The 24,445-nt window shown below is 44.5% G+C and overlaps 1 protein-coding gene across 5 annotated transcripts in view; it reads right to left on the bottom strand.

Moving 5' to 3' along the window:
- The window catches only part of STXBP5 (syntaxin binding protein 5), a 1,242,391-nt gene that overhangs the window by 940,736 nt on the left and 277,210 nt on the right, over positions 1-24,445 (bottom strand). For all 5 annotated transcript variants that reach the window (XM_086927454.1, XM_086927457.1, XM_086927456.1 and 2 more), the window contains exon 4: positions 20,687-20,787. In XM_086927454.1, coding sequence (XP_086783580.1) covers positions 20,687-20,787 — 101 coding nt within the window. The remainder of the gene's footprint in view (positions 1-20,686; positions 20,788-24,445) is intronic.

The following is a 24,445-nucleotide window of genomic DNA, read 5'->3' as shown; positions in this document are numbered from 1 at the left end:
AGTGATGGATCTTTCGATGCTCTTGGCAATGTCAATAGTTTCTTGAAGTGTAGGCTTCTTGCAGCTCAAAAGGCGTTGTTGAATCTTTTTGGAGAAACAAGCGAAAACGAATTGATCTCGAATGTAAATGTCGGGATTAGATTCAAATTCGCAAGTAGACGCCAATATTCTTAATTGAGCAATGTACTCCTCGATGGATTCATCCTCTCGCTGTCTTCTCTTAAAGAAGTTATGTCTTTCCAGCATTTCATTAGGTTCTTCACCATAATGTCTTGCGAGGCGAGATAAAGCTTCCTTATACTCGTCCCAATTATCACCGGAATCTCCGGAGGGAGGAGAGGATCTTGGAAGATTTTCAAAAGTATGTTGTGCAGCAACTCCCAAGCAGCCATATAAAATAGCAACTTTCCTTTCAGGTGTGAACTTAACTGCATCAATAGCTACAATATGATTGGCAAAAGCTCTAACCCACTGACGCCAAGGAATAGTGGGTTTTCCAGGGAGTTGAAGAAAAGGTGGGGGTTGAGCGAATTGTTGAGAAGAAGCCATTTAAAAAAATTTTTTTTTTTAAAAAAACACAGTATCACAGTAATAAATGTAAATGAAAATAATGAAATTGATGAAAGTGCCCAAGAAATGATATGCATGAATTGAAGCTAATAATGAGAGTTGAAATGCAGGCAGGGGTGTGCCTGTCACCGAAGGAGGATGTACAATAATAAATAAATTTGTCAAATGTAATGAAAATGTTATAAAAATACCAGTATTTAACTCCTCAGGGTGAGTAACTGCAAAGAAAACGAAGCGGAGGTCGCGCTGTGATGTCAGGTAAAAGGAAACTGACTCCGTGTGAAGATTAGCGCTGAGCGCGTAGTTGTAGACAGCTGTAGCTATCTGTAGCTAGGCAACGAGGCAAAATGGTTGCCGTGCGAGCGTGATGACGTGGAGGTGTGATGAGGAAGGAGCAGAGCGTCGAGAAAGCAAGCGTCCAATGCGCGTAAGGGTTGAGAAAGCGCAGGGGATGATGACGCTGCAGAATGCCGGTTACTCACGGGCTGAAGCTCGAGCTATGGCGAACCGTCCACATCATCGAAGAGGAGCAGCAAAGACCAGGAAAACGAGGTAGAAAGCAAACTACCATCGGATGGAGGAACAGGCAGGTGCGTTGTTCCAGGAGGCTGAAGGAGAGCCTGGTCGGAGGAGAGGGCGGGCAGAGGGATCGGCCCAGTGTCACCTGGTGGGTGTTCTTGTAGGTTCTGGACCCGCTCTTCGCCAAATGAAATAAACGTATTTCAAGGCAAGGGTTGAGGTGTGATTCTTCTTTATTGCAAGTTGTAGAAACACCCACAGGGGAAAGCCGCCGCTCTACTCCAGGGCTCCGTGCAACTGCAGACGTTGCCCAGAGCGCTAGAACAGAACGGAGGGCAAGAACATGGAGAACAGAAGCAATCCCTCGTGCTGCGCCCAGCACGAGGGAAGGCATATATTACACCCCTCTGGTCGTACCACGTAGCCTGTATTGCCAAGGGAAATGAGTTTCTCATCAAAATGCCGACTCCCCTGGACCCTGTGGTAAACCCAGCAGGTGCCACCAATGTATACCCCCCTTTATGAAGGGCCATGCAGTGGTTGCCAATGAGTTGCAATAGTACTAAATCTGTAGAGTGCCTTCTCACAAGCTGATTGGCCCTTCCTCTCTTGATCCTGTCACCCAGGCCATTCACATTCCAGCTCAGCACCTTTATCCCCGATCCCTGGCTAACATACGACATTTAAATAATAATCAATATCGTCCAACTGTAACATTACCACCTGATGTATAAAGGAAAAAAGATATCATAGAAAACCCAAACAATGCAAACCTTACTACGCATCATAGGATCTCAAAACCCAACCACGTCACCCACCCCACGTTCCACTTCCCCTCCCTGAACCCCTGCATATGGCAAACGCCCATCCCCAACTTGCAGTGTGCCTGTCGCCCAATATCCCCTTTGATTAATTAACTAAAAGTAGTAACGAGGAGGTAACCATTGCCCCACCCCGCCCACCCACCTCCAAAGAAACATGTGCCCTGAATTGATTCACAAACAAAACAGGTGATGGACCGAATGTGGATCAATGTCACACATTCACCCCAGTCCGAAGATCTGGGCCCAAATCCATCGTTTTTTTGCACTCCACACCACCCTGGGTTAGACAATGGCGATATGCAAATCAGCTCTGACCCTGTGCCCCATGGGAACAGTCCAGTCCGAACTACAAAAGCCATGTCCTTCCCAGAACGGAATCAAGCATCCGAGGACCGGACCGGTTTCGAGGTAACACCTCTCATCAGCCCAGCTAGCTTGACTCCAGTGGTGTGGAGTGCCTGGGACCCACGTCTGAGCATCCCCAGCGCACTTAGGGCGGAATTTGCAAACAAAACAGGTGATGGACCGAATGTGGATCAATGTCACACATTCACCCCAGTCCGAAGATCTGGGCCCAAATCCATCGTTTTTTTGCACTCCACACCACCCTGGGTTAGACAATGGCGATATGCAAATCAGCTCTGACCCTGTGCCCCATGGGAACAGTCCAGTCCGAACTACAAAAGCCATGTCCTTCCCAGAACGGAATCAAGCATCCGAGGACCGGACCGGTTTCGAGGTAACACCTCTCATCAGCCCAGCTAGCTTGACTCCAGTGGTGTGGAGTGCCTGGACTGTTCCCATGGGGCACAGGGTCAGAGCTGATATGCATAAAGCCATTATCTGACCCAGGGTGGTGTGGAGTGCAAAAAACGATGGATTAAGGCCCAGATCCTTGTACTGGGGTGAATGTAAGACATTGATCTACATTCTGTCCATCAAATTGTTTTTTGTAATTTTCTCCCTGAGTGTACTGGGGTAGCTCAGACGTGGGTCCCAGAGCCTCCACACCACTGGAGTTAAGCTAGCCGGGCTGATGAGGTGTTACCTCGAAACCGGTCCGGTCCTCGGATGCTTGATTCCGGTCTGGGAAAGATATGGCTGTTGTAGTTCGGACTGGACTGTTCCCATGGGGCACAGGGTCAGAGCTGATTTGCATAAAGCCATTATCTGACCCAGGGTGGTGTGGAGTGCAAAAAACGATGGATTTAGGCCCAGATCCTTGTACTGGGGTGAATGTAAGACATTGATCTACATTCTGTCCATCAAATTGTTTTTTGTAATTTTCTCCCTGAGTGTACTGGGGTAGCTCAGACGTGGGTCCCAGAGCCTCCACACCACTGGAGTCAAGCTAGCCGGGCTGATGAGAGGTGTTACCTCGAAACCGGTCCGGTCCTCGGATGCTTGATTCCGGTCTGGGAAAGATATGGCTGTTGTAGTTCGGACTGGACTGTTCCCATGGGGCACAGGGTCAGAGCTGATTTGCATAAAGCCATTATCTGACCCAGGGTGGTGTGGAGTGCAAAAAACGATGGATTTAGGCCCAGATCCTTGTACTGGGGTGAATGTAAGACATTGATCTACATTCTGTCCATCAAATTGTTTTTTGTAATTTTCTCCTTGAGTGTACTGGGGTAGCTCAGACGTGGGTCCCAGAGCCTCCACACCACTGGAGTCAAGCTAGCCGGGCTGATGAGAGGTGTTACCTCGAAACCGGTCCGGTCCTTGGATGCTTGATTCCGGTCTGGGAAAGATATGGCTGTTGTAGTTCGGACTGGACTGTTCCCATGGGGCACAGGGTCAGAGCTGATTTGCATAAAGCCATTATCTGACCCAGGGTGGTGTGGAGTGCAAAAAACGATGGATTTAGGCCCAGATCCTTGTACTGGGGTGAATTTAAGACATTGATCTACATTCTGTCCATCAGATTGTTTTTGTAATTTTCTCCCTGAATTGATTCACAGCCATAATTAGGTCTACCCTGATCAGCAAGAAACGGCTGCAGATTCGCCCCGACTTTAGAGTCCCTCCAACAGTACTAATAGTTCCTCGGCCTCCAGCTTTACTGTTTAAGTCTCTCCTCCTCATCTCGGAGTTTGTGTTCCTCAGCCCCAATAGCGGGCCTACTATCAATCCAGTCCGATGCCACTTCAGGATTGTCGAAGAACCAGGCCTTGCCATCAATTTCCACTCGTAGCCGAGCCGGGTACATCATTGCATATCGCAGTCCTTTATTTCCAAGCTTCTTTTTCACTGGGAGAAAACTTTGCCGTAGTCTCTGTACTGTCTGGTTGAAGTCCGTGTATTCGTATCGCAGAGGGGTCCCCACCTGTGCGGCCTGCTGAATGGCATCTCGGTCCCGAAAATTAAACACTCTGGCGATCATATGCAAGGGGGCGCCCCGGGTCTAGGTCTCCCCACCGGCACTCTATGAGCCCTCTCAATAGTAAAAAAGTTGCTAAGGCCCTTTGGCTTGAGATGATTAAGGACAATATCCTCTACAAACAAATCCGGTGTCTAACCCTTCGACCTCTCGGGCACTCCGAGAATGCGTACATTATTGCGCCTGGCTCTCCCTTCATAATCATCGAGCTTCCGGTCCGTGGCATCCCAAGATGTTTTAAGGGCTCGTACCTCCTTTTGCAGCACCGCCACATCGTCCATTAGACTAGTAGTCTTGATGTCGAGCGACTTTACCTTCTTGCTGGCCTTAGAGAGATATGCACATATCAAATTAACCTCAATCGTGACCGCATCTAGCTTATTTTCCAAGGACTCCAATTACACCCCCCCCCCCCCCCCAATGAAGACTAGACTCCGTTTATTGCTGCCATGACATCTGCTAGTGTTGGCTTAGTGAGGGCACCTTGTGTCTTCCTGGGCTCCACCAGGGTCCCCTTGGACATTGCGTAGCGATCTAGCTTGTTAGATTGCACGTGCTTCGCCCCCTTTGAGGATCTGGGCATAGTCTTATCCGAATCGAGCTTCGTTGCCATCACCGTGGTCACCGCTCCCCAGTGGTATGTTGCCGGCTTTATCTGAGAACCTTAGGTCCGGAATCGTTGATGGTCCGCTTTAGCTGGACATACACAGAAGTCCCTAGCCTCAGCGGGTGCCCTGTTAGTGAGCCCTTCCCCCATAGATACGTTTACGTGCCAGGCCACTCTCCGGGTGTCTCACCAGGAATCCGTTGTCCCAGCGGCTGCACCTCCTTCCGTTTTTATCAGCTGTGCTCTATGCAGTAGGAGACGTGAACTATGACCTCTGCCGGACCGCACTCACAGGATAGATCACAAGACCGTCCCAGATGTTGTACCTCAATTACAGAATTATAGCAGTGTGTCCGGACCACATGTAGCACGTCAGCTTTCTCAGCCCGCCACCTCAGACTGCAAATAATTCAGATCATTTCACTTCCCAACCAGTTGTGTATTTCACCAGTACTGCCCTCTGGCACAGTCACTCACAAGCACCGCACTCAGCATTTCCTCCTTGCCAGGCGCTTCGCGACCGCCTCCTGCAGCTTCGCCTCTTTCAATACTCCTGGCGAGACCCCGGTCACCGATTAGTGCAATATGAAGCTCCACGCCCAGCCACTCCCCTCAGTGTTTGGCCTTTCAGTCTCGTGGGTCTCGCGCCTTTTATTCTGGCCCCCAGGGACCCGGCACCAGTTTGCCTCCAGCCGAGTTCGCGGTGCGGCAGATCACCGCGACCTGTCACCCGCTCGGACCTTGGTTTGGTAATGTGTCCGTCTCTTTGTCTCCCGCCACTTTTTAAAACAGCCGGGCAGGTCCGCGGCAGGAATCAGAGCCATCACCGGGTCGGGCGAAGTCAGCACCGCTTGCGGGGCTGGACCGGTAACTTCCGGTTTCCGGCCCAATTGTTGTTGAACTGCAGCCGGGGTCTGGAGTCACTTTAGCCCCCGGCTTGGAGGGCGGTGGGCCTCAAACTTGGAGGCAGCGAATCTCCGGGTCCCGACACCGGAGCCAGCCATGGAACACCGCGTTGGGCGGTGCTTCACTTCAGACGTATAGTGACTGGCTCAGGGCACAGGATATTTGGCAGGATAGTGCCGGAGGTGAAAGGGGTCTCTGGAGCCGAGCGCTCACGCGGCCATCTTGGTCTCACGCGTGGCTCCCCCGCTTTACTGCATCTTTAATCACTTTTTGCTACCTGGACCCCACCTTGAACCCTCGGAGGCCTGCACTGCTGCTCTAGTCCTCCTGCTTCAACTGAAACCATGACTAGCAGTGTGACTTCAAGGGCGAGTTTGCTGGCCTCCAGTTTTCAGCACAGAGACATAACTGTCTCCCACCATTTTATTCCCACACCTTTTCTCAGCGTGAGTGAGTCCTAACACCCCTACCCCCCCCACCTGGTCGTGCCCCTCTAGTCCTGGACCCTTGGTGGTGGTGCTTATGGTGTGCAGATAGCCAGTACCCAAAACTTTGGACTTAGAATTTTTTTGGCTAAAAACTGCTCTGAGAACCTAGAGAAGACCAGGACCAAGCTACTTTTCTATCTGCCCAAGGTACATCGCCGGTCGGTCTGACTTCGAAGCAGCTCTCGCAACGCTCTCTCTGCAGCAGCAAATCCTATTCAGCGTTCCGTCCTCCAAGGAGTATTTGGCCTCCTGAAACTCTCGGCAACATCCTCCTGCCTCATTCCGCTGGCAATTTTCGAACTACAAAAAGTGACTAAGTCCATATGTAGAAATCTTCACCCTGAATTCATCCAGGCGTTCCCTGAGCTCCCTCCTCTAACACTGCACCTGTAGCCTTGCCCCGCTGAACTTTGTTCCTCAAACTTTCTTCTAAGTCCGAAGGTAATCACTGACTGGGCCCAATTCACTTCTTGTATTCGACAAGCACCTGAATGTGGTCGGCCATATTTTTCGACTTTGACAGGGTCTTGCGCGACTAGAAGTCTGTGTTTGGTGCTTTGATCTTTTAGGCACAGGTTTTTTAGTAAAAACTACAAAAAAAAAAATAGCTTTGGTTACACTGATTAGATTTTTGTTGCTTTGGTGTCAAATAATTTATTAAAAATTACTATTTTTTTCTAAATTGGTATGGGAGGTTTCTTGTGTTGTGTTTTCACTTTATTACTATTTGAGTGGTGCATAAAGACTTTATACATAGCCTTTAAGTTAAGCCCGACTCCTTTTGTGTCAAGCTACCAGAGGATTGGGCACAGGTTGATTTAGTGAATTTGAAGTTCATCCTGACAGGGACCGTGGCTGTTGCTTGAATAAGGTCACCCCTCCCTTCAATCAACAAATCAATTTCTCACAGATAGTGATGGTTTTCAAATCAAGATGCCTTTCTAAAAAAATATAAAAATCACGAATAGTGTTGGGGAAAATTAAATGAGCCTTTTTTTCTAAATGTTATTGGCTTATTTTGAGTAATGTTCTCAGAATGGTTAATCCTATGCCTGCTTTCATTTTTATTTTATTTTTTGGGCGTCCCCTTGGTCCCTGCTATACTCTTGTGGTACTCATACTTCAAATTATAGAGTGCTGCTGGGTCATGCGGTATGGACCCAGAATCTTTTTTTATAAGTTGTACTTACTATGAAGGGGTAACATTTTTGTGTTTCAGCCTAGAGATTTCCTCACCAGCACGAATAACTAAGAAATGTTGCGGTTTTCATTGACATTTATATGTTTAAGAGTCGCAGTACCACAGTACTTAAAAGTGGTACAGCAGCACCTGTGACTCACAGTAAAAGCAGATCTGATTGGTTGAAATCAATGTATTAATGCATTTTGCAGAAGTTTCCACCCCATTCACAGTTTGGTGTGACAACATTCAGTTTTCCCTTTATTAGGGGGTATTTATCACAAACAAAATAAAACATGGCATCTAGAGGAGAAACAACACCTCAGCAAGAGCCTCAGGATCAGGAGGAGCAGCTGAGAACTAGGCCAGAATCCAATGTCTAAAAATTATTTATAATTTAAGCTGAAGAAATTCTGATAAATGGGTCACATGCAATTTTTCCCAAAAACTTTAGGAGGGGGACTGGCAACACGTACTCTTTTGGCATGTCAAGAATGATGAAGCACCTCAAAATATGGTACAGTCACCAATTGAATGCAGCCTAAAAGGAAACAGGAAGACGAGGCTTCATCTTCCACTGCAGGTCCCTCAGTACAACCCGGTGACTCCGTACCACTGCAGGTTTTGGCAACACACAGGGATAGCAGCCTTTTGAACGCTCATATTGGGTTGTCCTGCAACACGTGTTATACATTTATTTCTATTACAAAGCACATTTCTGGAGTTCAGGATAAGCAGTTGATGAAGTAATTTTGTTTTGGTAAAATCAAAATTCAGATGCCCTTTTTTTTCTTTAGGTAAAACCCCCCAAAAAATTAAAAACTTTTTTTAAATTCCCCCAAAAACAATTGTTAGAACCACCTTTCTCGGTTAAAAAAAAAAGTTGGTTAAAAAAGAGTTGTCTGTCATGTCTAAATGTTAAAGTATGTTCAGCCGTACACAGAGGGAGTTGGCTGCACATCATTTCAATTTGATTAATGGATTCTCTGCCAAAAAGCATATGTTTTTGGGGCGATTTTATCTTGTCATAAAAGCAAAGTGCCATTTATTAATAGCCCCATAAAAGGGGGTGGTAATGGACGGAGCATCTGAACCAATCAAACACTCACACCCAGTCAAAAGATCTGGGTTTAATCGATCACCGTTCTTTAGCCCACTCTGCCACCCAAGTTCAGACATGGCTATATGCAAATCAGTCTGACCCTGTGCCTCATGGGAACAGTCCAGCCCGAACTGCCAAGCCATGCCTTTCTCGGTTAAAAAAAAAAAGTTGGTTAAAAAAAAAGTTGTCTGTCATGTCTAAATGTTAAAGTATGTTCAGCCGTACACAGAGGGAGTTGGCTAAACATCATTTCAATTTGATTAATGGATTCTCTGCCAAAAAGCATATGTTTTTGGGGAGATTTTAGCTTGTCATAAAAGCAAAGTGCCATTTATTAATAGCCCTGTTTAACTCAGACACTCTGTTCATCACCACCCCCTTTTCTAAATCGTTTTTGGCCACTATAGGTGTGGCAGGGTATACTCAGACATGAGTCCCTTTCTCACTGCTCCATCAGGATCCAAGCAAGCCGGGCCGAAGAAGGCTGAAATGCCAGAAACCGGTCCCCGGTAGCTTGTCTCCTTTCTGGTGAAGAATTGGCTTGGTAGTTTAGTCTGCCCTGTTCCCATGATGCACTGGGCCAGGGACAGACTGATTTGCATATAGCCAGGTTCTGAGCTGGGATGGGGCAGTGAGATAAATAACGGTGATGGATCAAGCCCTGATCTTTGGACTGGGTAAGAGTGGTCTGTTTAACTCAGACACTCTGTTCATCACCACCCCCTTTTCTAAATCGTTTTTGGCCACTATAGGTGTGGCAGGGTATACTCAGACATGAGTCACTTTCTCACTGCTCCATCAGGATTCAAGCAAGCCGGGCCGAAGAAGGCTGAAATGCCAGAAACCGGTCCCCGGTAGCTTGTCTCCTTTCTGGTGAAGAATTGGCTTGGTAGTTTAGTCTGCCCTGTTCCCATGATGCACTGGGCCAGGGACAGACTGATTTGCATATAGCCAGGTTCTGAGCTGGGATGGGGCAGTGAGATAAATAACGGTGATGGATCAAGCCCTGATCTTTGGACTGGGTAAGAGTGGTCTGTTTAACTCAGACACTCTGTTCATCACCACCCCCTTTTCTAAATCGTTTTTGGCCACTATAGGTGTGGCAGGGTATACTCAGACATGAGTCCCTTTCTCACTGCTCCATCAGGATTCAAGCAAGCCGGGCCGAAGAAGGCTGAAATGCCAGAAACCGGTCCCCGGTAGCTTGTCTCCTTTCTGGTGAAGAATTGGCTTGGTAGTTTAGTCTGCCCTGTTCCCATGATGCACTGGGCCAGGGACAGACTGATTTGCATATAGCCAGGTTCTGAGCTGGGATGGGGCAGTGAGATAAATAACGGTGATGGATCAAGCCCTGATCTTTGGACTGGGTAAGAGTGGTCTGTTTAACTCAGACCCTCTGTTCATCACCACCCCCTTTTCTAAATCGTTTTTGGCCACTATAGGTGTGGCAGGGTATACTCAGACATGAGTCCCTTTCTCACTGCTCCATCAGGATTCAAGCAAGCCGGGCCGAAGAAGGCTGAAATGCCAGAAACCGGTCCCCGGTAGCTTGTCTCCTTTCTGGTGAAGAATTGGCTTGGTAGTTTAGTCTGCCCTGTTCCCATGATGCACTGGGCCAGGGACAGACTGATTTGCATATAGCCAGGTTCTGAGCTGGGATGGGGCAGTGAGATAAATAACGGTGATGGATCAAGCCCTGATCTTTGGACTGGGTAAGAGTGGTCTGTTTAACTCAGACACTCTGTTCATCACCACCCCCCCCCCCCCTCCTTTTCTAAATCATTTATTAATAGCCTTGGCATGCTCATCTCGATTTCTTTACTTTCATAGATCAAAGGTTGTTGGATTTACAACTTTTTCAATGCATAAAGTAAAGATGTGCGCATATACAGGTTTCTTAAGGATGCAATAAAAATACTATTTCTTTGTTAAAATGATCTATTATGCGCCATTTTGCTGCAAATGCATTTTAGGTTCACCACTTATAACACAAACATAATCTTCTGACCCCTTTTCATGGCACACTTCGTTGATGGCACAGCTTGACTCTGCTAATGTGTATGTTCAAGCAAAGGGGCCCTATGCCCACATGTCCTATTGATGTAGCCCAAGATGTTGGTTCATGATCTTATCTTATTTCAAGGACAGCTGGTGGCAACACAATATATCACCTAAATGTGATCAAACACTTCGCCTTAAAAAAAAAACAGATCATTGTTTTTGACAATGCTTGTTAAAACAATGGTTGCAGAAACTGATCAGATGGAAAGAAAGGGTAGTTCTCTTCAGAGTAGTGTTTAGAGAATCCTAAATCAACCCTGTGGAGTGCAAGACTTTGGGATTTTTCACAAAACTCTGAATAGATAATTTTATGTTTATGGAGTTATAGCAGCCTGGCTAGGTGACTAATGCAACATTCCCAATGTAAGGCAGTTAGTCAGATTTTGGATTAGTTAGAGTATGGCAGACGTACTTAGGAAGGCCCAAGTGTTTCCATAATCAAAACGAGGGGAAACTGTTGTAAAATAACTGTTTTGCGTTGATTCAAAGATAGCACTGGGAAATTCTCTAAAGGGTTTTCAGTTAAAAGAATCCAAGGGTTAGAAGTTTACAACTTAGTGGTTTTTAAAGACAGGACATTTGGGGAGACACAATTAAAGTTTGGTACTGATGAATAAGACACCTGTGTGGCACATTTAACAGCAATAAACCAAGCATCAGAACATAGGTCAGATGGCTAGTTATGGATATGTAGCTTAGTCTTACTGCTGTTGAGCTTCAACAAATTCAATTTCATCAACCAGGAATCTGCTATAAAGCAGTTTTGGAAGTGTGCATGCAACTCTGAGTACTGGGCTTTCAGCATATAAATTGGAGATCATCCACACAGGTATAAACTACAAAGTCAAAAGAATGTCTCAAATACATACGTGAAGCAAGGAATACTTTAATTAAAGTGTGGCTCAGGAAGATCACTGCGGCACTCCTCATACAAGTGTCTTAATAGCGGAACAGGTGGGAAGACCCACAGTAAACGGCAGTCTTGAAGAAAGTAAGAGAGACACTAAAGGCTTCCAACACACTGTTGTTGAGACAAACCAACAAGATGTCATAACATGCTGTGTTGAATGCAATTTAGAAGTCCATAAGAACAAGAGCTGCTCCACCACACCCTAGGTTATGGAAAGCCTCCTTAACACCTTGGCTGCTAGGTGTTTTCCCCTCCTGTGCTGACTTTTCGTTAGGCACATTGTTCATGACGAGCTCAGCTCGTCATCAGCACAGCTCAACCGTGCATCATGACGAGCTGAGCTCGTCATCAGCATCGAAAGGGTTAAGCAGGAACAGTCAATATCATGGTCCATTTGACCCCTTTTTGCCATTCACGCGTCCTTCTAATTTGGTGTGAAATTCCAAGTACAGATTTGGGCGTATGTGTACAAACTCTTAATCTAATCCATGACAAGTATTTCAGCTGATACATCTGTTGTTAAGTCTCAAACTGTCTGAAGGAATTCATCCAATTTCAGAACCTTTAGAGCCCCATAATTAGATGTACCCACATTCCTTTTACTACACATTTCCCATCGTCTAGTGAGCACCTTTTCACTTCTCTGTGTTCTTTTACCCAGGATCATTCATGCAATATATTCAGTTTCCACAGCACTCAAACTTTTGATATCTAAATTCTGTCACTCTTTGAATCCCTTTTACTGCTTATGTTATCTCTGTTTTTCTGTATTTCAGGAAGAACTCTCTGCTCCTTTGGGTTCATTCTTCTCATGTCACTTTACTCAATCCACTCCCAAGCATACTCCTTAACTTCCCTTCATCAGTCTAACTATAGCTTGAAACAGCAGCACATATGGCATCTATAGTACTCATCTTCCTTTTTTAAAAGCATCGTAGGAGGGCCTAACTTTCTGTAACTGGGTGTAGTGCTGGGGTGCAGGATTAGGTTGTCCTACTACAAGGATTGGACTTTCTTGGTTTCTTGCAATAGTGTGATCCATGTCCCTCGAATTGAAAATGTGCAAAGTGATTATCCTTGGCAGTACTCCTGGTCCTGTGATAAAATTCTGTGGGCTCCGCATTTTCCCTTTTTACCTTTTGGCAAAGTTAACATCCTAACATTGTTGATCTAAGAACATGCTTCAAGACATTTCCTATGCAATGTCTAGGTTTTTCTAACATCATCAATGTGCTTTCTATTAATTATATTGTGCACAACCCTTTCCAATCATGCAAGTTTGCAGGTCACTTTTAACAATACCCCCTGCTTCTTGCCGCTCAAGTGGATTTTTCTGTCAGACAAATGATCTTCAATGGTGTTTAGCAGGTTTTCATTTGTCTTTCATAGCAAGTGCTATTTGTTGCTGCCTCTGAGGGGCATACAGTCAATTTTTTCTGAAGGTTGATACCTTTCTCCACAATTTCACCTCCCACAGTATCAAAATCAGCCTTGATTGTACCCAGATAGGCACACTAGCAAGTGAATTCCTGGTGCTTCAGCATTCCTCTCTTTGTTGCCTGTGCATGCTCACTTCCGATACAACTGCTGTTGTGCTGGCAAATGTTGGATGGAAACCCTTTAGACCTTTGCTTTGCAGCTGTGGGCTTCTTCCAGCACTCTCACTCAGTTCTTCACTTTGCTACCTGGAGGAGGTGGTTAGTCCTGCTCTGCAGCAGGTCATGCACGATGATTACCTTCAATTTTAATAATACCAACACACTTCCTAGATACTGCTTAACAATCTGCGACAATTTTCAGTGGTCTACAGAAATGATGGATCTGACTCATATCCACACAACTACTGGCCACATCCCCATTAAATTTCATACGTCTGTTTTTTTAGAAGGCTGACGCTCATCTTTGGCACACATTAAAGAGGAAGCATCTATTGCAATTTCTGTCTTTGCAATTGTTAGCTTAAGTTGCGTTCGCATATTTTGCCTCTGCCATTTCTTATTGTTTACACTTTCGATTGTCTTTTTTGTATTGTTGGTTGTGTAACTGTACAAGCACCTGTTTGTTTATTTTGTTAATGTAATTTTTCTACTGCTTTAGTGAATAAGTCTTTTTTGTAATATTAGGTGTTTGTTTATGGGTATCTTTTTCTTGCACTGCTCTTCTATTTTTATGTTTTTGTGTAAAAAGTTTTTTGCTTGAACAACTATTATTATACGCCTAATAATATGAGCAAGAATAATTTACAACTAATGAGATCAAACTTACATTTGCTCCAGAGGCGGCTGGCACAGAACAGGGGTGGCGAGGTGGGGGAGAGTGAAAACATTAAAAAATGTCTACCGCCTCTACATCTCCACTTCTCTTTTCCAGTCCGGTTCGGGAGAAGCTGTAGGAAGCACCCAGGCACTCAGGCTCCCCTGAGCCAATCACAACACTGCAATGCAGCGTTGTGATTGGTCCGAGCTCCTTGGATCAGCGCTCCGATCAGCACAGGGAGCCTGTGCATATTCCTCTCCAGGCTGTTCATAACAGCCTGATGGGGAATATGCAAAGTGTGCATGACTGCTTGGCCGGGCCAAAACGGTCAGACAAGCAGTCATGTGAACTTAGTGTGCACAGTCCACAACTCCTCCCTGTGCCACCAGCCCGCCCTGCTCTAACCCAGCCCTGCAGCAACCAAAAATAAAATGATAACGTTCAGCTATTATAATTTTTTTTTGTGCTCTTTCACTGCTCTACGAGTAATGGGTCGACATTCCTCCGCCTTAGCGGAGGAGCCACTACTGATTTGCTGGTCTGCCAGCCAAGCTCCTAATATGTACTTAAATGTAAGTAATATATCTAGTAAGTCTCAACTGCTTTGTGGCATTGTGTTTTTAGACCACACAAGTGCTTGCATGCCTAAATTAAGATTCTGTACAATATAATGTTATATCAAACAGGAGTAACAGAGCAAGAGGTGACAGTAAAAGAAAAACAAGAGGTGAGACAGATACACACTAACCGAGAAAGAAACACAAAGGAGATACAAAAACTAAGAAAGCTAAAGCGAAAAGACAGTGACACAGACACAAATAAAAAGACAAAGCACATCAGGTGAGACAGAAGTAGATGAAAGACATTAGGAGTGACAAAGTTTAAGACAAAAAAATACAAACAGCAAAAGAAGGAAGAGAGAGTAAAGACACTGGGTGTAAGGAGAGAAGGTCCAGATAACCGGACATTAAGGCTGGACAATAGTAGAAAAAGCAAAAGCAGTAAAAGTGTGGAGGAGCAAAAGGAGAGGATATCAACAGAGGACAGATGAATAGAGAATACAAGTTCAAAGAGACAAACAGAAGAGGCAATAATAGGCCCATAATAAAAGAAGAGGGAAGATGGGCAGCATCAGAAGAGTGGGAACCCCACACAGATATTGTGAGAGGGGCTTAAACAGAAGAAGGGGCACCTAAGACAGAAAGAAGAGGATATACATTGAGTGAAAGCAGCCTCGGAATTTTGTGCTACGAGTCATCTACCCTACCTGACAAACCTTTCGGAAATCCAATAACTTGTAGTGTTATCTAACTATTTCCTTTCAATGTCAAGGTTCATTTAGGCGTCTGCGTCAAGTACCTCCGAATCTAATCTGGGCACATGAAGTTCAGGAGAGTACTAAAGACTAACCTCCTATGCTCATTGCATAGATCCCAGACTAGTGAATTGCTTGTAAAATTCCCTTGCACTTCTTCACTTCCTTATGACTTTCAGTGGTCTAAAGTGATCTTCCACCTGTGCACACACATTTCACTAGTGCCCTGTCACATCATGTTTCAATGCTAACCATTTCATTTGCTTCACCTGTGTTACACTGATGCACATATAATCAGTCTTCATCGATATTGTCCTTGTGTCACAATAGCTTTAGGATTGTCTCCCCTTCCCGATACCGTGCTTTTTTTCTACATCACGCCACTGTTGGGAACTATGCTCTGGGTCCCATGAAATGTGTCCTCTAAGTAGGCTATTCAAATACAAATCCATATTCGCTGTTTTCAGTAAGAAACTTTGTGAAGTGTGATTTTTATGAAGCACACTGTCCCGAGTAATGGTCTTCTGTCCCAGGTGATTGTCCTGCAAAAAGATATGACATTCATCTAGGATACTGAAGAGAGCTGCATTGCTCCTTTGGAGTGCAAACAGAACAATAGATGGACAGAATGCAGAACAATGTCATACGTTCACCCAGTACAGAGATCTGGGCCTAAATCCATGGTTTTTTTCCTCACCATGCCATTCCAGTTTGGACCCAGCCATATGCAAGTCAGTCTTGACCCTGCGCCCAATGGGAACAGTCCAACCCAAACTGACAGGCCAGGTCCTCCCTGGAGTAGAAACAAGCATCCTAGAACCAATTTCGGCTTTCAGCCCTCATCAGCGAGGATAGCTTGACTCCAGTGGCATGGAGAGCACGGGACCCACGTCTGGGCATACCCGTCCCACTCGGGTGGCAGATGCAAAAAGAACACTTGATGTACAGAATGCAGAACAATGGAATGGAATGGAATGGAATACGTTTTTATATAGCGCGATATTTACCCGCAGGCGTCCCAGCGCTCAAGCCGAAGTACAGGAGGGTCAGGCAGGTCGCGGTTATCTGTTAAAGAGGAAGGTTTTTAATTTTTTCCGGAAGGGCAAGATGTTAGGTTCCGACCGGATGGAAAGAGGAAGTTAGTTCCAAAGCCTTGCTGCATTTGTTGAGAACATTCTTCCTCCACTTCTTTCTCTTTTAAACCTGGGAGTGGTGACTTGAAAGGCGAGAGTCGACCTTAGCTGTCTGTTGGGGTGATAGGGGGTAATCAGAGTATGATTGAGGATTGCTCCCTTTCTCCAGTAAGCACGGTGGGCGATACACATGCTTTTGAAGCTGACTCTGTCTTTTACAGGTAGCCAGTGCAGGGCTCAGAGTTCGGTTTTCACTGATTGCCGACGGGGGATGCGCAGAAGAGTTCGAGCAGCGCAGTTTTGAATAACCTGCAGTTTTTTCAGGGTGGATTCGGGGGCTCCTAAATATAGGGCGTTTCCGAAGTCCAGCCGGGAGAGGATTAGACCCTGGACCATCATTTGTCTGGCCTTGAAAGGAAGGAGTGGTAGGATCTTTCATATGAGTCTAATTATGCTCATGCAGGTAGCTGCTAATTTGATTGCCTGGTGGCCGAAGGTTAGTGCGTTATCCAGCCAAATGCCCAGGCTCTTGATGAAATCTCTGGCTACGGGAGCAGGGCCTAGTGCTGGCGGCCACAGTGAGTCAATAGATTTTTGTGGGGAGCTGCCCAGCACCATTAGCTCAGTTTTATCGCCATTGAGCTTTAGGTAAGACTGGCTCATCCAGAAACAGACTGCTTCCATGCAGCCTCTGAGATCACTGGAGTAGGAGGAGGGATGGGTAAGGGTAACTATCAATTGCGTGTCGTCGGCGTAAGACACGACTTGAACGCCAAAAGGGCGAATTATTTCTGCAAGGGGGAGCATGTAAATATTAAACAGTGTGGGGCTCAGGGACGAGCCCTGAGGAACCCCACAACTGAGCGGTTTACTGGGCGATGTGATCCTGCCCTCGCAGACTCGGAAGGAGCGGTCAGAAAGAAAGGAGTGTAGCCAGGCTGCTGCAGTGGAGGTTATTCCTAGTTCTGACATTCTGTCACATAAGATGTCATGATTCACAGTGTCGAAGGCGGCACTGAGGTCCAGTAAAATAATGGCCGCAGTGCCACCCTCATCCACAATCCTTCTAGCTCCCTCTGTTACTGCTAGTAATGCAGTTTCAGTTCCATGCATAGGACGGAACCCAGTCTGTGAGATATCCAGGGAGTTGTTTGCTTCCAGGAATTCAGTGATGCATTTATTTACATGTTTTTCTGCAATTTTTGTGATCCATGGTAGCAGGGAGATCGGACGGTAGTTTCCTGGATTCATCTGATCTAAGTTAGGTTTTTTCACGAGGGCTTTGACTGTGGCCTGTTTCCACTTCGGGGGGACAAGTCCTGTTGAGAGAGAGTTGTTAATCAGATTCTGGATAGTAGGGAGGATGGTGGGCGTGATTGTTTTTAGGAAGCGAGCTGGGGCTGGGTCACTAGGGGATCCAGACTTTACCTGCAGCATTATAGTTTCTAAGCTGGTATGCTCCAGAGGTGTAAAGATGTAATACATTAGCTCCTTTGGAGTGACATGAGGCTTATCCCCTTTTATCTGATGTGTATGCTTACATGTGCGTAAAATGCATCTTTGCTTCAACTTGTTTTTGCTTTTCTTTGAAGCAGAGGTCGTTCTATGGCTGTCAACCGCAGGAGGTTGCAGAACCTCTCGTTTAATTATTTTTGGTATTCTGGCACCATTAATGTCCAAATACACATTTTGTTCTCCATGAAAAAATATTACTTTTGTCTTAGACAATGCTTATGTACTTTATGTATACAGTTTTGTTTAGCATATGCCATACTCTGTAGTGTCAGAGTGCTTTATGTGAAGTATGTACAATACAATAGTTGCAGGAAAATATGTAATTCTAAATATTTGTTTTAAACATCACAGTAGGACAGGAGCCAAAGTACGACAGGAACTACGTATGTGTTCATAGAAGGAAAACAATAAATAACTTGTTAGAGGTTTGTGATTTTGCTCTCAGAATTGTATCAGGGCAGGAGTTTATCATCCTGGCTGCCAAGTGTTGGAACGAGCTCCCGCTCGAACTCCGCATGGAACCCTCTGAAACCAGGTTTCGGGGAAAACTTAAAACTTTTCTTTTCCCACGCACTTAATACCTATCCCTTCTCCTGCCCATGTTTTGCTTACCCGTGTTCCTTCCTTTGAGCTTCTTTGCAGTATTCAGCGCGGGGGCACACTGTTTTTTGAGTAACCAGGCGCTTTATAAATGGTTTTATTATTATTATTATTAACCGACATAACGCTGGAGCATTAGTTGTTTCAGCTCCCAATCTAAGGCCTATTTACGGGAGGAGCCTGCACCATATGTTCTGGGCTTTATCCAAAAATACGCAGGAGAAGGAAACCTTGGAAGATCTTTCGAGGCGCACGGATTCAGCAACTAGCAGCTTTTCAGTGAGGTATCTTGGTGTGCCAGTGTATAAAGTCTTGAAAGTTGTGCAGGCTATTCTGAAAGTGCTTCTAGCTTCTATTGGAAGCCAATTCAGGGAATTCACGGCTGATGTGTTCAAAGCATTTTACTCCTGTGATGCACCTTGCTGCAATCATGTAGAGCGGCCTTCAGCGCAGCGAGATGTAGTTTATGGATGTAGTCCCCGCTTAATAACACTAATAACTGCACCAGGGTTTTGAAATCCGCTTCGGGTAAGAAAGAACTCATCCCATGTAAACGTTTCCTCTAATGCTGCAGATGTGGTTGTCGGACTTAAAACTTAGGTCTGTGCACATGTAATGGCCACTTCAATGCAAACAGTACTGTCTGTAAATGACAATGCGCTGGCAAAAGATGCTTCAGACACATTCAAAAACTGCCGTCTCATTTCCTTTCAATGTAGGTGGGTCCCAAAAGTTTGCTGTTCTGAAAACCGGGCTGTGGTTCTAAAAAGTTTGGGAAACAGTGACAAAGACAGTAAGTCGTCTTGTGTTCACTACGGGGTAAGCTTTTGGGGACCACACAGCCAGGCCTGGGTCTCGTGGTCGATTCTGGGCCTAGGCCTCCGTGTGGACACAGGATTTCGTGTGTGCGGTAACCAAATAAAAAAAGTCGGTTATACCTTTCGCATGCAGTCCGGTAACTCACTGCAAGGATGAATATTAGTTTACCATGCAGGGGACAGGGTACAGGGGTAACCACTGTGGTTGCTGTTATTGTCCTTACATAGCTGGTAATTGTGGTGGTTGTTGTTCCTGCTGTGGGGGCAGCACGGAGGGATCAGAGGAATTTTTTCTATCTCCAAACATAACCCTCGCTATGAAATATAAGATCATGTACTCACTTAAACTGCAACATTTGTTTTAGACCTAATACACACAAAGGTCATCAGATAAACACATGGTCCAACATAATATAGATCAGACAGAAATATCATTAATTCCAAATGTCTGCGGCTCCGCAGGTTGTTTCACATAACGGTTCTTCAGGTTTTAACCAGCCAAGTGCAACAGTCGGTTTTGCATTCAGTCACTTGCTCTCACCTTCTCCAGTTGGGCATGATTTTACAGATAATCGACCATGTGACAAGTCCCTTGTCAGAACAGTCAATAAAACAACAACATCTACAGCATGCTTCCCCCTAGGGCAATGGGTTAATTTCTGCTAGATTTTCCATCCTCTCGGACAGATTACCTCAACCAACCCAGGGGAAGTTGAATATCTTCACTGTAATTAGTTATTTACCGTGGCCCTTTCCTTAATGCAGCTTCCGGTTTAATCTCATGCTGGGAAATAAATGGTTATCTGTCTGGCAAGAACAATGCAGGACGTCAATGGAGGATGTTGTTTGTCACAATGCATTTGAGTTTTGCTACTTTTTATGTGCTTTCATACTTTTCAAACAGTTAACTCAAATTTGTTTAAAAATCCATAAATCTGACTAGTTCATGTAAAAAATTAGTCATACTTAAAAAACGCAATAAGTATCACCTTGCAATTAGTAGGACCAAGCCAAAGGAAAACACCTCTCAAATGAGTCAGACAGCTGGGAGGTTCAACAGACTGTTCGATCCTTTGAATGGGCTTCATGTGGTACGGTTTGCTTCATTAATATCTGCAAAGCAGCGCTTTGGGTAGTTTCTGATACTTTTCAGCACCTGTTATACATTTCATTTAGTAGACCCTGAATATGTGCTTGTCACCTGAAAGGCTGTTATAAACAATGTAATCTTCATTTATTATATCTTAAGAGAAAACATCCTCACTCACCTCACTAAATCCATTTTCTTTCATCTACAACTACATTGTGAGGTCAAGTCTGGTACCATTCTTGCACATCCAGCCAGTGGAAAACAGTAATGTTGGGCTTGGGGTATAGAAATGGCTGCATGGAAGAAAATCTCGACTACAGCTGCTTCTCCTCTTTCATTCAACGAACAGCTCATCACAAAGTTACAAAGTTGTTTAGCTCCTCAATAAAACATATAAATGCCGCATTACCTTTCTCGGCTAAATTTCAGGGAATGAAGTATGGCAGGTCTTTTCTGACGTAAATTCCACAGGTGTAAAGTGTCATCAGCCAAGGCACTCACAAGAGCTCCCTGTAAACCAAAAAACAAATACATGTACTAATATGAAAGCATTTAACCACAAGCAGGTTGAAAAAGCATACTTCAGTAAATTGTTTACCTAAAAGCATTTGCATAGAGATTGATGGTAAAAATGGGCAAAATAATTTAGTTCGATTACACTGATTTTTCTATTAGATTACACATTTTCCATAACTGTATAGGTAACTCGGCTACCTCTTTGCATTAACTGTTATGTATGCAGTCCAAATATGGTATAGCAGGCTGAATTTTCTTCTGTGTCAGAAAAACATTTCAAAGACAATGGCAAAACATTTGGCATTAGGGGGATGCCAGGAGCTATCTTACATCATTACAGTGGAATGGTTTGTGGGCAGGTCTGAAACAGACTTTTAAAACCTTACCACAAGTGAACCACCCAGCTATCAGAAGATTCCGCCTAAACAGAAATGTACTATTGTATCGAAGTCTCCGCAAGATCTGGCACACTTTTTATTTTTTTGCCAGTTTTATACACTCCCCCGAAACCTGTTTTTAAAACCTTTACTTAAGCACCTGAATTTTGCACAATACAGACCTGCTTTGTGTCACCTTCAAATGCTAAACAGCGAATGTACTATGTTTGTATGTAATTTTTTAAAACTCGCAGTTAAATATAGAAAAAGCATGGAAGGGTAACCAACTCAGCTGCTGATTGCACTCTCACTTTTAATGTATTTTAGCCTTTTTAACCATATTACTGTGTATATGCTTGTGAATGTCTTGCTGTAATACTACTCTCACTATTTTTATCATTGTATGGATTAATGTGTATGAAATGCTCTTTTATGATTGTATCATGTAAACAATCGAATAAAGATATTCTATTCTATACTATTGTATCGACTGTAAAAATAATGAATCACCCCGAATATAAATGGTTTGATTTGGAGCGCTCAGCGACAAATAGAGCTTTAAAATAGCATTAAGTACAGTACCACAGGACATGTCCTTGATTAAGGAAGTTAGACAGTCTTAAATACAATAGAGCGTAGAAAAGAAGAACTGAGACGCCAGGACTGAGAAGACTTAAAAAAAGCAAGAATGCTACGAGATTCTAGGTCCTTCTGGGAGGTGATAAATCGTCCACTTTTCACGGCTGTAAGCAGGAACGTGGAAACAAATATAACTGGTTTAGTTTGGGAGTCCCATTTTTCGAAGATTTTTAACCCAAACGATATCAGTCCACTGGTCAGTCAGTCAGATATATTTTTAAATCCTGAATTAGCCTGGCAATTAAGTGTATCCCTAACTTTACATGAAGTGGAGGAGGCCCTTAGAAAGGGAATTGTCTCTAAAGCTCCAGGCCCAGACGGGGTACCTTTGGACCTCTTTAAAAGAGATCCGGGACTCTGGGGCCCCGTACTATTAAATGTTTTCAGAGCTGTAATAACAGGCCAGACCCCACAGTCTAGGAAGAAAGCCGTAGTAGTGCCGCTATTTAAAAAGGGAAATAGAAACAATCCGACCTGTTACAGGCCGATTTCCCTTATAGATGCCACATGTTGGGTAATGGGGACATGGGAATCCGCAGACTTTTTTCCAGGGGGGGGCAAAATGCTAACATCATCACCATCCTCGGACATGATGTGTGCCAGGTGGGGCACAAGAAACAATGGGGCGCAGAACTGGGGTAGACTCAAATAAATGACAGGAATTCAGGAGATGTGACTGACCCTGCCACAGGCCAACAAACACCGCCTGTAGGGAAAATGCTAAACTTTCTGACAAGCTCCTTTATCTCTGTCTGCTAGGTGTGCAGACTTCCGGGTCCTCGATCCAACAACAGTCAAGGCTGTGTTCAGCACCGAATACTTTAAAATAGCCTATGATTAAAGCACCAGATTAAATATACTGTATGCACAGTGTATGTTAGGGATTATTTGTAACGCACATATTTACCAATATTGGCTTCTTGGCGCTAGAATTCATTATAACTGTTATCCAAAGTTAAAGCACAACGTCAAAGTCAGTAATAAATAATACAGCAATCATACACGCTAGTGATTCGCCAAGGTGTGCTGTCTTTACTAGAATTCCCCGGGCATTGCAAAATTTTACACACATTCAATTAATTTATACAAAATAAAATGTATAGGTCCAAATGTTAGCTATATTTTTTAAAAGAAACTTAGAGTCCCTCTACGTGTAGTCAATGTCAAACTGACAACGTGCACATGTTTAGGGATACAATAATGGCCAGCTCCCTTACGCGGAAGCACTGCACAATAAATGTGTGGCACATGCTGCGCCCGCAGAGGCGGCACATCACAGGTCCAGGGATGCAGAGTCTTACACAGTGGTCGAAGTGGGGGAAAAAAGTAGGAGAACAGTGGGCGGAGAATCAGAGGGCGGGAATAACCCAAGGATTGGATCTGTGGGTGGAGCCAGAGGTGTGGCCAGAATGCGCAGCCATCCCAATTTGTAGTATTTGTTTGGCATTTCACTGCCCAGTTTAATCAACCAATGGATACACATGATTATTTAAGGTTATAATGAGTTATTGACATTCAAATATATTCACAAAGTGGGATATGCTTCTAATCACAGAATGTACCAAATACGATAAAATGTGGAAACACAAGCCATTTGTCTCCGAGCCATGGAGTTTCTGTCATCAGCACTTCTCCCTTTTTCCACAACAGCAGTTCAAACATGAATGGTAAAATATCCTAGTTTACAAATGTTTTCTCTAAAATTATGGCTCTGTCATAGTTGCCTCATAATGCAAGATCTGCTGCATGATCTGACCATTTAAACTAATAAATTGTTTGTAGCTCAAACATATCAAAAGTTAATAAAAAATGTGACTTGTGTTGCTGCGGAGTCGATGGCCTATTGCAAAGGTTGACTGGTCACCTTTCTCACTGCTGCGTTTTTATGTTACACTGGTACTCATAAGGCAAAATCTTTCCAGAGACTGTTAGCATGTGTACACACGTCGAAATAATAAAATATCTGAAAATATACTTCATTACGCTGCAGCCTTATTTTTAATGCATAATTTAGTCAACACTATGGCATCATTGTGTCATCCTTTGCTGCATAATTAATTCCTGTTGCCCCACAGCAGGCAGCACATTTTAAAAGTGATTGTAAATGAAGCAGGGAGACTGTGAAGTTTGAGAACTTAATTTGGTGTGCGTTCAAATCCTGCATTGTCAATCCCTGGTGAGTTGCAGCTACTACTGCTGAAGCAAGGCCAATGGAGGTACCTATGGGCGAGGCAGACTGGCCTCAAGGGCAGGGCCAGCCGTAGCATTGGTGGTGTCCTGTGCATTAATGTTTGTTAGTGCCCCCCCCCCAACGACCACCTCTGCCATGGATTCCCTCACTACCACCCTTTAACAGTGCCCCCCCCACGTCTCCATTACTACTCTTTCTCAGATGCATTTAATTTGATTTACAGCATCACTCATACCATTGTAGGGTGTCAGAGCACTTTACATCACACACATTACACAGAGGCAATCAATATGTGTGTAAATCACTGTATAGAAAATGTTACACAAGACTAAGGACTACAAGGTGTAGGAGTCGCATGACAACCATACTAGAAGCCCGTATAGTTTTATAGTGATTGGTCTGGAAAAACAAAATACCCGGAATTTAAAATATAATACCAGGGTTG

The sequence above is a fragment of the Lissotriton vulgaris genome, chromosome 6 (assembly GCF_964263255.1).
Source record: "Lissotriton vulgaris chromosome 6, aLisVul1.2, whole genome shotgun sequence".
Classification (NCBI taxonomy): Eukaryota; Metazoa; Chordata; class Amphibia; order Caudata; family Salamandridae; genus Lissotriton; species Lissotriton vulgaris.
The sequence above is the reverse complement of the archived record's forward strand: the minus strand, read 5'-3'. Positions and strand labels throughout refer to the sequence as shown.